Source organism: Melanostigma gelatinosum (assembly GCF_949748355.1).
Source record: "Melanostigma gelatinosum genome assembly, chromosome: 7".
Classification (NCBI taxonomy): domain Eukaryota; kingdom Metazoa; phylum Chordata; class Actinopteri; order Perciformes; family Zoarcidae; genus Melanostigma; species Melanostigma gelatinosum.
Window position 1 is genome coordinate 9212914 of NC_136640.1, and position 14339 is coordinate 9227252.

Sequence of the window (14339 nt, forward strand, 5' to 3'; positions counted from 1 at the left end):
TATTCTATTAATCAACTGCGGTCAGATAATTTGCTGGTGTGAAGTCGTTCTACTGTGATTTAGTTGTTTCTTGTTTTCCTCTTCAGCTGCACCTCTCGGCAGATTAGGACTCTTTCGTTCTACTGTATGTCAGATAATCACTTGCTTTTTAGTGGCTGTACAGTGTTAGCTATTCTGCTTTTTCTATTTCTAATATATGATGGTCCTAGCCAAGTTCAGTTGTGACTGCATTATGTGTTGTTATTGGTGCAATATGCACTTGTATAACTCTGTATGCAAGTATTTATATGTTTCTGTCCCTCCTATCTGATTCATGAATCAAATATTACTCCCACAGATAATTCAAAGGTTCTCTAACAAACAATACCTTCAATCTGTCTGATTTCATTTGGGATGCCAAATGTAATGCTCTCAATTAAAAAAAGGTTTGTTTTTATCAAGATTTTCCACATTTCAACTGGGTTGATTTGATTAAATACAGATTGGTATGGAAATAGGCATCATTCTAGGCATAACATCAGTTTAAAGCCCCATTAAAGGACCCATGTCAAATTATTAAATGATGCATATTCCCAAACACAATTCTGTTTGTAACATCAGTTATTTGGCTTAATATATTATATTATTGGCAAATTACAATGGGTGCATGACTACATACGCATGTGCTACATGCAGAATGTGGAGAGGAGATTTTTGCTGTTTGCTGTACGGAGGAGTGAGTAGTGGAGTGTAGTAGGTTTTTGCCCCAGGGCCCTCAGTGTGTTAATCTGTCCATGCTTATACAGTATCAGCATGTGAGATAGGCCAACAGGATCAACAGAGATGCCACTGTGATAAATCAGTCTGCAGAGTATGGTGACGCTACATTATATGGTGTGTTGTGTGCACTTTTAGAAACAGCAACCAAGAAGCCTTTCACCAGATTTATTCCAAGAAAGAAAGAAAAGATCTCAACATTTCATCCATAATGTCCTTGTTCATTACATCTGAAGAACAAGACCACCAGCACTCAGAACTCAACAAAAAAATTATAATTAACAGATGACAGGATTTAGTCCTCAGTATAAGCATCATGTATACATTTCAGATTCATTTGGGCTCTTATTTGTTGTAGAGTATCACATGTATAACCTTAATACACATATGGTTTTCTTTCATCTCCTCTATCTAAAAGTCTAAGCTTGGGGTTGTTCAAAAATGGTATGAAAAAAGGAGGACGCAACCACTTTAAATACATGACAGAATTGAAATACTTCCCATTGTAGTAATGACAATCAAGTAACATTTCTGTTTTTGAAAACTTTGATATTTACAGCAAATATATTTTTGCCACTTTGAATGATTATGTCACAGGTGATCTTTCATTACAATGATGTTACATCACAGGTTAGGGTCCCGCTGTTCTGTGACGATGGGAAATAGATTGGATTCATACTTCCTGAATGAGTCGCAATTTCAGACCAGTCATGATGTGTCAGAAAAGTTTTATACGAACGCAGCCCTCAACTTTCCTCCAACATTAGAGAACACAACTAATTTAAGGTATGCCTGTTTTTCTCCTTGCAGCTTGGCCAGGAAGTAGAAAATGTTTGCTTGGCACGTTTAACCCTGACTCTCTAAAAGAAACGTAAAGGGACAGATACACACTCATTATAGACAACTGTCCTCGGTCTGGACCGTCAAAAGCAGTTTGGATTGAAAATTGTCACAGCCATTCAAATTTGTTTTTCCATGGAAACATTGTGATCTAACACTTAAATGTCTTTGGAAACTCAGACCTAATAATAAGTTAAGGTATTTACGTAACAGAGGCAGACACTTCATTTTGCACGTGAAAAAGGCAGGTACATATGAAACAGTGGTTCAAAAGTAATATCAGTGGGGAAATCACATGTGACAGAAAGAGCTTGAGAAACAGAGAGAGAGAGTCTACAAACATATCTGTACGCCCTTTAAGAAATGTATTGTAAAAAACAATCAGTCCATGAAGCAGACGAAGGCAGATCACCGATGCGTATCCCGATGTAGGTATAACACAAACATCAAAACATTTTTTCATCAAGGAGGAAGGTTACTTGGGTAGCACTCAGCCTCACGAGACCCTGTCAAGAACAATTGTATATTTAAATACTATGATTGCAATATTTTCATTATCGACTGAAGAAATTCTAGCAAGATCCCTTGAGGTGTGTGCCTGCATCATCAACACCAGCTTTGTAAAGAGTGGTTGTACTGAACGTTCCCCTCCTGATCGCAAATACCTCCAGTCCTCTCTCTCTCTGTCTCATCTACTCACCCACTCATCCATCCACTCATTTGTTCACTCACTCTCATCCCTCCACACAGCCTACATACAGTAGTCCTGACTATTACAGACGTTTCTCTTCGTGTAACTATTCCTTGGTTACCTTATCCAGCTCTGCAGCGTTTCCTATAAAGTAAAACTGAACATGGCATATTGTAACACAACACCCAATGCCCCCCCCCCCCCCTTTATTTTACAAGGTACAATCTGAGAACTTAACTCTAATTTTCCTTTTCTTTGGGGTGCAGCAATAGTGAACTGTTGATGCTATCAGGACTGAGTCATTTCTATGATGGCTACATCTCTAGTTCTTTCTTTAAAACTATTTTCAGGTGCATTGAGAACTCAAAAAAGAAGATGTTGTGTCTGCCTATTATCCACTGGTGGTTGTATATATATAACTTAAAATTGAAAGAAGTGAACATGACATCTGAGGTCTTCACACAGGTATTTCACAAATATACATCTTTTGAGCATTGTGATCATTCATTCACCACATTGATACTCAAACTATGTCTATAACAAATATACAACATACGTACTAAACAGACTCTTTATTTCAATTTTCATATATTAAAAGCTCTAAGAAAGGCAGCAAAGATGCGCAATAAGGCAGATCCATATGACACACTCAATGACACACTCCACTCAATGACACACTCCATATAACACGCTCTACTCTGGCACATTTACACGAACAGATGAGATGGATCTTTTAAAGGGCTTCGGTTGCTCTCTATCTAAAGTGGTTTATGATGAAATCAGAAATCTAAAAAGTAAAAGGAAGTGATAACGGTGCAAGGTAGTGGGAAGGATGGCAGAGAAATATAAATTGGGGGGTGCGTTTTAGGTCATGAGCGACCTTTGTTCGAGGTTTAGATGCATACTTGATGCAGCGACGAGCAGCTTATATGCACCGGGCGTGTGTTTTTAATGTTTTATGCATGGAGCAGGGTATTATGGCCAGGGATCTGTGACTAATTGATCAGTGATTGTCAATTTGTCCCTTAAACTTCCCCAAAAATGAGGACAAGTAAATAAATACACACAAGGATTATAAGGCTGTGTAAGTAAATTAAACTAAATCTCCCTTGTACAACGAGGAATTAATTAAATATATTTTTGAAGAGCCAAATACAAAAATCTGTCACGATGGTATAAAAATGGACCGCATTGATTTCATAGCTGTGGAGAAACCAACACCGACGAAGATAAAAGGAATAATACGTGAGGTGTCCATATAGCATGCATTCAAAAGCATCAGATGAGGGACTATGGCAGCTGCTTGTGTGTGGACAGCGCTGAGCCATTGAAATCAATATAAGCATTTCTGAAACATTTTACAGAAAGTAAATAGCACTTTATCTCACTGTTACATGAAGTTGAAGTAGTCTTTTTCCCATAAGAATTGTTTTTTTCCTCTCTCTGTTGTGTGTCTAAACAGTATGTGCATGTACATTTGTGTGTGTGTGTGTGTGTTTTTACAATCGTAATCAGGATCAGTACTGTATGAATGAACTTGTAACTTGTGGTTAAAAACGTTTTTTTCCCAGTATAGCTGCTGAAAAAGATCAAAGTCACTACCTTCTGCTTTCCTGAACTGGAGACACAAGCAACATGTGGCATCTAATCACTGAACCGGCTCAGATGGATCCACTCGTTTTCAAATCCCTTGTCGGATTCAGTTAGTTTGAAACTTTGTCCTGTCCCTTCTGCATGGCCTGCTAAGCATCTAGGTGATTGACAGCAGAGAGATCCCTCCCTCTTAGGTCGCTAAAAAGGTATCATCGACCTCTTATTGGACCACGGAAAACTTCAAGAAACCGCCAGCAGCCCGCTGATGTCACTGACCGCTACCTCCTTCTGCATCTTCAAGGCAGCCATTGAGGCAGTGGTCGTCGCTCCCGAAAGCGCCCTGGGACTGCAGCAGCTCATACTCCTGGTCCAGGAAGTCTAGGCTGTTGTTGCTGGGCAAACCACGGATGGAGAACTTGTGGGACACTTTCGTCCACTGCTCCCGATTTGCCGCCACTCTCTCGTACAGCTCAGTGGCCCCAGGTATCAGCTCAGATAAGAGCCTGAAAGGACAGACGGCAGTGGTGAGTTAGAAGTGATTGTGATACTTTGTCAAGTTAAGGCATTAGTCATTTGAGCCATTGTTGATATGAAACATATTGATTAGAGCACCCTTAAATGAGATTCCTTGAAAATGTTCAACTCTCTCCCTGTGTTCAACACTTGCAATGTGTGGGCCGAGGTTGGTATTGACCCGAAGACAAAGTGACATTTGATCAAAGGGGTCAGGGTAGGGAGGGTGTAATGTTTCAGCTCTTTTTTACGCACTTGTAAATGGGCATGGCGATATGTTCCATGAAGCTTATCTGTAGTTCGGGGATGTACGCTTTCTCTCTGTCCATCATCTCACTGGGTCTGTTCCCCATGGCTTTTTCCTGCACAAACACACAATACAGACAGACATGAGTAATGAGCACTCTATTGTGTAAAATGACACACACACACACACGCACACACACGCACACACACACCACACACACACACACACACACACACACACACTTCAGCCACTTAAATAGTTTCGGATGCCATTGAACAGCCAGTGAACACGGACACATACCAGATCTCCTTGAGAGAAGAACTCTTTATAAATCAGCTCCTGTGGACACAAACAGACAGACACCTGTTATTGCTCGTATGGTTTCTTATCCACAGTGACACTTAAAATACAATTTGAAAGATTCATTTATGGCATATTTTTTGGACAAACCAACTGTCAGTTCAGATCTTTGGATTTTCATTTAAGAAATGTAAAAATGTAATGTTACAATCTACTATCTAATACCATAATTCCATATCTGATGCCAACCTGTCTGTGTTTTTAGTTTCTCATATTTGCAAATATTACTGTAATTTGACAATGCTGAATCACAAGAATGATGCAATCTAAGATAAACGTCATTCTCCTTTATGACATTTCAGTATTTGATGTGATTGCTGTTTTGCCATTAATCCTCCAGCATTTTTTGACGAGTGAGAAAATAATTATTATAAATAATATAAGCCAGGCCATGTATTACACAGAAATGTGTTTTTGTGATTTGGGAGAAAGGATTACAGTGCATTTGCTGTAGGTGTTTGGAGATTTAGGGTGTAAGATTTTGGACAAGGGTCAGGGGGTTGGTGCTGAAAAGGGGGCAAACCAAGATTAAACATAATCCTAAAATGCATTGCAGTTTCACAGAATAGAAGATAATATAATATAGATTGAGAGGTTGTTTCCAACTGTATCAGACAAGAATCACATCATCTTTTTTGCATTGCTGAAAAGTTGCTACAACACTCTGGAGAAACGTCTTGCTCCTGCATGTCAACTAGAGACAGTTTACAAACTGTCTGAAACTGAGGTCCTTTCACTACCCCATACCAAATCTGTTTTTAAATGCAGTGTGCAATGTGTGCTACACTAATTACTCATTATAAATATTAATAATTCCTTACATTACTAGGGTAATTGGACTGCAATACTGAGACATACTTACATGCTTGTACACAGTATACTAGTCAAAGGGTGTAGCACAAACCCCAAACAAGGCCGTTAAGACCATGTGTGCCGATTCATACATTGTTCATTATTCCCCAACTTAAAACTAAACACACTTAGTTAAATGTGTGGCTACATATGTACAGTTACACTGTAAAGTATAGATATTGGTGTCGACTGTGAACTGACAGCAATCTTGCGTGTGGTTTTCCAGCCCTTGGTTTGGTCCGACAGGTCACACGATGTCATCAACAGGCACAGGAGCATAGAGCGATGGTTACGGTTTTTTCGGTTGTATCCGTCTGAAACAAACGCAGGCAGAGCGAATTACTCGTTCTAAGCTGAAATTACACACTTCCTTTGGCAGTAAAAAGTGTGAAGATCTGAGGGAAACCACTGTTGATGACTCTTGACAGCTTCACACCACTGTACAATTTCAGATTAAAACATTGAACTGAATAATATTCTCGTTTTTTTAAAACTCATTGCATTTGAAAGCAAAATGGACTGTCACTATGTGACAGTAGATATTGATGATCAGAAGCCACAGCTGTATGTCAGGGACCAGCAGTTTGTGTAAGAAGAAATGATGTTAAAATTCATTGTTAACGCTGCAAATTTTCCATTCTGTGTTTGGTCAAACAATTATTGTCCGTGATTGACAAGTTACACACTCTGTGGTGCAAGGCAATCACTGACTAATTTAAAAGCTTATAATGTCCTTCAATTACTCAAAGTACAGCACACAATTGATTCCACTGAGGAGACGTCCACTCAGGATAACCTATAATTGGTTGAATTCAGGCGAAACAAATCGCTGGGCAGTAGGTTACAGCCAATTATTTTATATAAGAAAAGAGAAAAGCAACTGTCTCTTCAAAAGGGTTAAGAGTTCAATAGAAGAAGAGGATTACTAAGAATGATGAATGCTGGAATATTGTATATAGTCTGTATATTTGTCAGTGATTATTTAGCCAAAAGAAATTGACAGAAACTTACCTGCAAACCTACAAAATGCTTTCCAAGCCTCCCTCTGCTGTTCGGGGTCGTGAGTTTCAAGCAAAAGTAGAGCTGTGGCTGTGCATACTGAACTACTGTTGCATACGTACCATCAGCCATCTTCTGCAAGTCCTTGAAAATGCGGAGGTGGTGAGCCAGGTCTGTCGCCAGAATGACGTCTCTAATCAAATCCAGCATGCGCGTGTAGTCCTAACAAGAACATGAAAGATGTTTTTTTTGGGGGGGGGAAAGCAGAATGAAGTAAATGGAAATGAAAAGTGAGAGACAATGTGTACTGTGTGAATGTCTTTCTATATCTCACCTTCCTGTTGAACTTATCGAAGATGTTGCAGCCGTGAGTGTTCAGAATGGCGATGGCCTGGGCAAAGTGATGTCTCTGTCGTGGCAAATAAAAAGCATAACGGCATTTGAAAATGCAGCTTCTACAGGAATGCTGAGTCATGTCGTAATGTAACAAGCAAAGCCAATTCATATGTGTCCCAGTGCCTCATCACTGCTGCGAAGGAATCTAAGTTTGAATTTGGCCACTAGGTGTCGTACCAGTAAAAAAACAACATTGGTAGATCACACGTAATGAAGATCACCGACAAGGAAGGAACAAATGCATATAGGAAAATTATATTTTTCAGTCTGCAAAAGTTAAATTCGACATGCTGCAAATTATAATGCACTCATTGATGCCATATTTAGTGGGGGTGGGGACTACATAGTATTCAGAGGGGATGCAAAAATAGAAACAACAAAATCCAGTACAAAACAACCTTTAATTATGGCCTCAGGGATAATAATTCAACAGTATTACTGATGGCAGAACTAAACGGAACTACAGTGGAGGGTGTACATGTAATGAATATCACTATAGGCACAGATCCCTCGTGTTGTTATGGCTATGATAGATTTCCTGTCCCTGTGATGTGATGTAACTGGTTGCTAGTTTACCTCCATCACAGATCCCTCTGAGCTGTACAGCGCAGCCAGCACAGATTGCTGAAAATAGAAACAGACAAATGAAACACAATCCTTATTAAGTGCGCATTATATTGATTCAAATGAAACATTATCCTCCAGTAAAACCCTTCTCTTGAACTGTACTCGTTATGACCTTTGTTGCATAACGAGAGTTGGAGTGCGCGTCATTTAGGTGCTGGAGGGTTATAGTGATTATAGATGATTATAGTGGAGCAGAGGAACATGCTTCTAATCAAAATGACATCTAGTGTCTCACTGGGGCAAATTCACAGATGGGGAGAAACACAGACTCTGATATCACGATGAGCTTTTACTGATATTCTCCATCCGGAGCATCTAAAAGTCAGTTTACAGTCTGCTTTTTAAAGTGCAGATGCAGTGCTGCTCTACTACACTCTATTCTGGAGGTTTATTCTCTCTAATAGTGAATCAGTCTTTTTTGAAAATGTTAAATTCAGTATATTATGCTGCTTTACTATTTGTCCATGATTCAGGTTTCCGTACACACCATTGCAGTTTGAATGAGAAAGTTGGTTTGTCCTCCTTATACAACCGTAGAATGGAGTATTGGTAAATTTTTCCTTGTAAGGCACAAACTATTATCCATCTAATTATCGCTGTTCTTTTCTGACGCCTAAAACACGCGGACAATTCCTCGAGCCCGCATCGTTTATGGTGAAAGTGATTTAAATGTTTTTGCACCTTCATCTTGGTGTGAGTTACAGAGACACTTTGAACTAAATTCTTTTATGAGAATGAAAGATTATAAAAACAGGATTCAGGACTATTTGAACACTGAACGTACATGTTACGAAATGACACTGCTAATTAATTGGTTGATGCAATTTGCGGTTTGTTTTGAGTCTGTTACTGTTCAGTCTGAATTTTTGTTGTTGTTGTTTTTTTAACTTTTTGCTGTTTTGGCCAGCTTGTCCATTGGACAAGAGATTTTAAATCTCGATAGGACTATCCTGTATAAATAAAGGCTAAATAAGAAAACAAATGAAGCAGAAAAATAAACATAATTTGTGCTCTTACTGAGACAACTTGGAAAGAATTGTTGGTGCCACGGTGGTCCAGGTCATGGCACATACAGGAGACAAAGAGAGCTAGAATCTCTATATCCCTAAAAAGAGAGGAAAGAAGGAGGAAACAACTAAAGGTTAGAAACAACTAAACGTATGGCTACTTGTGCCCCTGGAGGGATGAGTGTTATATACGTACTCGAGGTAGTTGGACAGCCCTAGGTTTTTGTAGAGCAGGTAGCAGAAGTGTGAGACAGAGAAGGCGTGCATCCAGTTGTGGTAGGGAGGGTCCCTGTAGCCTTTCTTCACCATCAGACAGAACCTGCCACCAAACAGTTTGATTATCATCTACAACACAGCATGCAACGGACGCTGCTTATAGCATGTAATCAAGTGATGGAAAATCACTTGATTACATGCTATAAGCAGCGTATATAATTGAGTTATTTCTTTATAAGCTATGCAGCGGTTTGCTCTTGTTTCTTTCTTGCAATGCTGAAGAAGTAGCACCAGAAATTGTCCCGACCAACCTGCCCATCCACAAGCTTAATTTGACAAACTCAATTAACCTTCCCGCTCTACTAATCAATTCAGACCAATATCTTGTCAGTTTTGTTACTAGAGCCATTTACTCCAACGCACGATAAAGCAGCTGCCAAGAATGTGATCACGGTAAAGGACTCGACAGAGTGATAAAATAATTACATCGCAGGTAAGGAAGAGTGAAAAATGAACAGCAAATCAGAAACTATTCATCAACGCAGACGACTTAAAGTAACTGGAGGACACATTCATACACACAGGCTCTTATATTCAGTACATGAATTGATGGATTTGTCAGACCTGGCGAGAGTATTCACGTCAATCTTGTATGTGTTGATGAAACCCATGTCTTCAAACATGCTGAGGATGCACTGCAGACACACACAACAGGATCAGTTACATTTTTTGTTTTCCTGTTTGGCGTCCTCCACCTTGTGTCTCGAATCCCCCTCAGTCTCTCTCGTTCTCACTTGTCTCTTACCAACGGCGTGTTGTCGTCGGGTAGGGAGCGAGGCGTGTACGTGAATTCGGCAAAGCAGGGGTGGATCTCCATCACGGGTTCAACCCCCATTACCAGCATCTTCGTCACCTCTTCCTCTGACACCTGCAACATACACATACTGAATCATATTGAGTAAATAATACGGACAGTGTCAGTAAATACAATGCGTCCGAGTGCGAGAGTGAGCGAGATGTGCAAATGTGATGTTACCTTCATATGGTACATCATCATCTCATTGGCCAGGTGGGACCTGAACTGAGCTTCATGGACTCTCTTGTAGAGCAGAGACTAGAGAAACAAACATCATATTATAGTAACATCACACAGTTTATTTATTTCGGGATAAATAATTTGCAACAATATCGTCTGCTTATTACTGATCATCCTGCTGAACCCATTTTTGTCCCAACCCACAGCATACTGTAGCCTACACCATGATACACAGTGAGCATTGATACATAATGCATGTTGTCCTGTTTAAATGATTAACGAGCTGCAATTATTTTTCCAATCAAATATCTTTACAGTCTAGAGATAAACTTCCAATGACTTGCAGTCCTTCAAAGGTCACACGCTGCAAGAAGTCCTTAATATGACGGTGAATCGGAAATGATGCATAAAATATCACCACAGCTGTACTTTCTGTAGCTGCTCTTCTTTTCCTTAATCTATGGTCTCTGCTTGAACTCCATCTCCATTGCAGTGCCTTTCTTCAGGTACATTACGTCAAATCAACTGTAAATCCATCATATTACTCAATCGATCGCAAGACTGCTTTAATCAATATTTTACGACGTTCTTGTAAAAGGTGAGAGTTGCTGCAGTGATGAGAAATACGATGACGGATCATCACATTGTAAAAAAGTAGTTTTGCAGCAAATGAAAAAAACAACCAATAATCTCATTTAATGTGAGATTATCACCACTGGGTTGTTGAAGGTTCTGATAGATTTAAAATCAATGTCAACTAGGAAAACCTTGACAATACAACACAACAGCCTGTCTTCATCATCATCGTCTTGGTGAGCTACATCCACTAGTGCAGCTGAATGTGTGTCAATGGGTTTGCAGCAGTCATCCACAGCCTATGAATACCATAAAAGCCACTCAGGTCGATCACAGACTGAATGTCTTTAAATTTCCCTCGAGCCTTGACCGAGCATTTTGCTCCCACTGAACGGATCCCATTTTGCAGACAGGATCGATCTTTCTGACAGCAGTAAAACGAGATCTACGTTACGTAGAGACTGAGGACGGACACACTTTAACTTATATTCTAAACTTTATTTCATTCCTCTCATGCAGTCAAACTGAATTAGAAATGATTACAGTGCGTGGAACTTGCAGGGATTGAATTATTTATACATAATTGTTGCTGCTAACAGATAATAAGAGAAAGTGATAGAAGCCATCTTCTATTGTAAAGTGAGACGTTTAAGCTGTTAATTCATTTGCAACCGATTATGTTTATCTAGCAACTGTGTAGTTTATGTACTTTATGCTTAATATGCTCGGTTTGTAGCTTGGCTTATTTGTCTCTCTGTATAATAAACTAGTGGTGTTTTGACTGGTGTTGAGGCAGAATTTAATAAATACACCGCAAACTGTTCAATGGCTTGTCCCTGACCAGCCGTCTGTGGCTGTTCAATACACAGAGTCAGAAAATGAAACGGTTACAGAGGGTCAGTTATTTCTGCAGGTAGAGACTTACATGGGCGAGGCTGATACCGCAGTAGATGGAGAAGGCCGTGGCCAGGTCCTCGTCAAAGCGGTTGAACCACGGCCCGTTCATTTTATTCACCAACTCAGCCACCCCAATCACCTCTAGAAGATGTGGGGTTTAAAGAAAGTGGAAGAGGACAGACGTAAAGGTGGAGAAAGGAAAAGGAAGGTGAGACATTGAGGGACGCAACGAGTTGAAGAAGGAAAGTAGAGAAAAATAGAGAGTGGAAGATGTGAGTCAAGGACGGAAGGAAAATGAGGCACAGAACGCACCGGTCTGAGGTGCAGAACAGACGTTGAATCAAATAGGGCCGCGACCTTAAATTACTTTCACACTGAAGGTGAACCGAATTGCACATAAAAAGATTTTGAATTCAAACTCTTAACCTGACAGTTTTCTATATCGAGGCAAATCACAGAAAGTGTTTCTGCTTGGATACAGCAAGAGCATCAAAGTAATGCGATTTCTAAGTGTGGAACACGCTGAGGATGGCTGCCTCTTCAATCTGCACTTTATGCACTGTAACGTTTAGGAGAAAAGGATGTGATGTAACAACTCTTTGTGCTATTCTGAGAGAGCACATGTGTGGAAACAGCTTCGTTTTTGAAAGGAGAGAGGAAGAGTAGGTACGTGCTGTACAGGACACTGGAGGAGCAACTACCAATAGCGCAATGAAACTAAATCTGGTGCGTTATTATATTATCGGTAGCCTCGCTATTGCATTATCAGTACATTACTGGACTCTACAGGGGCAGCTGGTCACCTGTCTTTACAGATAGCAGATGTCTCCACATTGTATTTAAGTGCAGTAGGAAAAAGCTTTCACGCTCCGAGCTGCTGAAACAGTTTGCTGAAAGCTGAATGTGTAATAACCTTAAACCTGACACCTTGACTAATTACAAATGACCTATATCTTTATATATTTTATTATTGTTTTCTTGTTTTTGTATTTTATCGATTTCATTCTTTGAGTCGAATCTAGTCTCCAATTTGTGTCCCTCGTTAATATTTCTGTCACCTGTGAATCGCACTAACCTGCATGAGAGGTGCTTTATGAACAAAGTTTTGTGTATTTTGAATGAACTTCTGTGTTGTGTGTGTGTGTGTGTGTGTGTGTGTGTAAGTCATTGCTGCTATTACCATTGTTTTCATCTTTGATGGGGAAGCAGAGGATGTTGCGAGTCTTGAAGCCGGTGCTGTCGTCCACACCGCGGTAGAAAAGAGGATGGGAGTAGGCGTCCTTTATGTTCAAGATCTGACCGGTGGTCGCCACGTGACCTGCGATACCCTGATCTGCTGGAATACGAAACTCCTTCTGCACACGCACGCACGCACGCACGCACACACACACACACAGTTGCTTATGTAATCTAGAGACACTATTATTCTTTTACACTTGTTTTTAATCGACAGCAGAGTCAGACAGGATATGTGGGGCAAGAGCATAACGAATGCAACCGAGATGACGCTGATGTAATTACAACGTCCTGCATTCTAGTCAGGATGGGGACCTTTGTTGAATGTCATTCCATTTCTCTCTCCCGTCGTTTCCTTCCTGTCTTTACTGTCAGCTCGCTAATAAAGACATGAAATCTCTCCTCAAAAAGGTCACAGGAAAGACTCCAGACACATACATCTGTCTGTCTCTGTGTGTGTGTGTGTGTGTGTAACTGAATGCTCGTGTGTCCTACCTCTTCATCACTAACCACGCCTCCGTCAAACACCTTCGCTACCAACTCATGACTGCAGGTATCCAGCAAGAACACTGAACAACTGGAGAAAGAAAGGAGAGAGAAGGAGAGACAGACCGAGTTAGAGGGCCGATGGGGAGCGAAGCAAAGCAGAGACAATTAGGATGCTTTTAATTTCATTTCATCTCAGGTCATTTTGCAACTATAATTAAAAGCGGTAAGTTGGTTAAGAACAATTTGCCAAGATAGCCTTTTCAAATGGAGATAAAGACATCCACACTGAACACACTAGTTCAAACACACATTGAAACATCCCTTTGAAGATGAATCAGAGGGCTTACATCTCTGCATCACTGAGGTTCCTGGCCTCCACTATAATTTCCTGTAACAGCACTGACACATCATCTGAAAGAATTAGAGAGAGAGAGAGGGGGGGGGGGGATCAAAAGGGAAAACAGAGGAAATTAAACGAATAACAGCAAAGCCCAGATAGACGGAAACAGAGATTATGCAGAGAGTTGCTGTGGATTAGCTGTACAAGATGATAACAGCTTCTATAATCAGCGGTTTGGTACAGTGAGAGGGCAATTTGCTCGACCAGCGGATCAATTCTTTGCACCTGCAATCACGATGAATCATCGATGACTTATTCTGCAGTTGGTGCTGACTGTTGGATTAGAATCTAAATGACTCAGTGTAATTAGACGATAGAGAGGTGGCGCCATCGCTTAATGCCCTTCTCATTTTACGGTTATGGTCCTGGGTTTAATCACCTTTTTGGTAATAACTCATTCAATTACGTGCGCCATTCGTTTCACTAGGTGATCACTTAAATATCGGCCATTAACGCAAATTGTACGACGACATTCTTTCTTCGCAGACGGGCAGAACTTACCCAAGTGTGTGAAAAGATTCTTGGCCACTTGTAAAAGCGCCTGTGTGGAAAAAACAGTGGTCAAGAAAAGCTCTTTAACTTCAAGCATATTTGTGTTGCAATATGTG

The 14339-nt window shown here is 40.3% G+C and overlaps 1 protein-coding gene across 1 annotated transcript in view; it reads right to left on the reverse strand.

The window, feature by feature from the left end:
* Positions 1 to 909: 909 nt before the first annotated feature.
* The window catches only part of pde2a (phosphodiesterase 2A), a gene marked incomplete at its 5' end in the record, with an annotated part of 130819 nt that continues 117389 nt past the window's right edge, over positions 910 to 14339 (reverse strand). The window contains 17 exons of the mRNA XM_079271566.1: positions 910 to 4383; positions 4649 to 4755; positions 4941 to 4979; positions 6054 to 6166; positions 6974 to 7073; positions 7186 to 7260; positions 7824 to 7871; positions 8892 to 8979; positions 9078 to 9200; positions 9722 to 9792; positions 9903 to 10025; positions 10134 to 10211; positions 11635 to 11747; positions 12787 to 12961; positions 13338 to 13419; positions 13679 to 13742; positions 14233 to 14272. Coding sequence (XP_079127692.1) covers positions 4149 to 4383; positions 4649 to 4755; positions 4941 to 4979; positions 6054 to 6166; positions 6974 to 7073; positions 7186 to 7260; positions 7824 to 7871; positions 8892 to 8979; positions 9078 to 9200; positions 9722 to 9792; positions 9903 to 10025; positions 10134 to 10211; positions 11635 to 11747; positions 12787 to 12961; positions 13338 to 13419; positions 13679 to 13742; positions 14233 to 14272 — 1674 coding nt within the window. The 3' untranslated portion in view covers positions 910 to 4148. The remainder of the gene's footprint in view (positions 4384 to 4648; positions 4756 to 4940; positions 4980 to 6053; positions 6167 to 6973; positions 7074 to 7185; positions 7261 to 7823; positions 7872 to 8891; positions 8980 to 9077; positions 9201 to 9721; positions 9793 to 9902; positions 10026 to 10133; positions 10212 to 11634; positions 11748 to 12786; positions 12962 to 13337; positions 13420 to 13678; positions 13743 to 14232; positions 14273 to 14339) is intronic.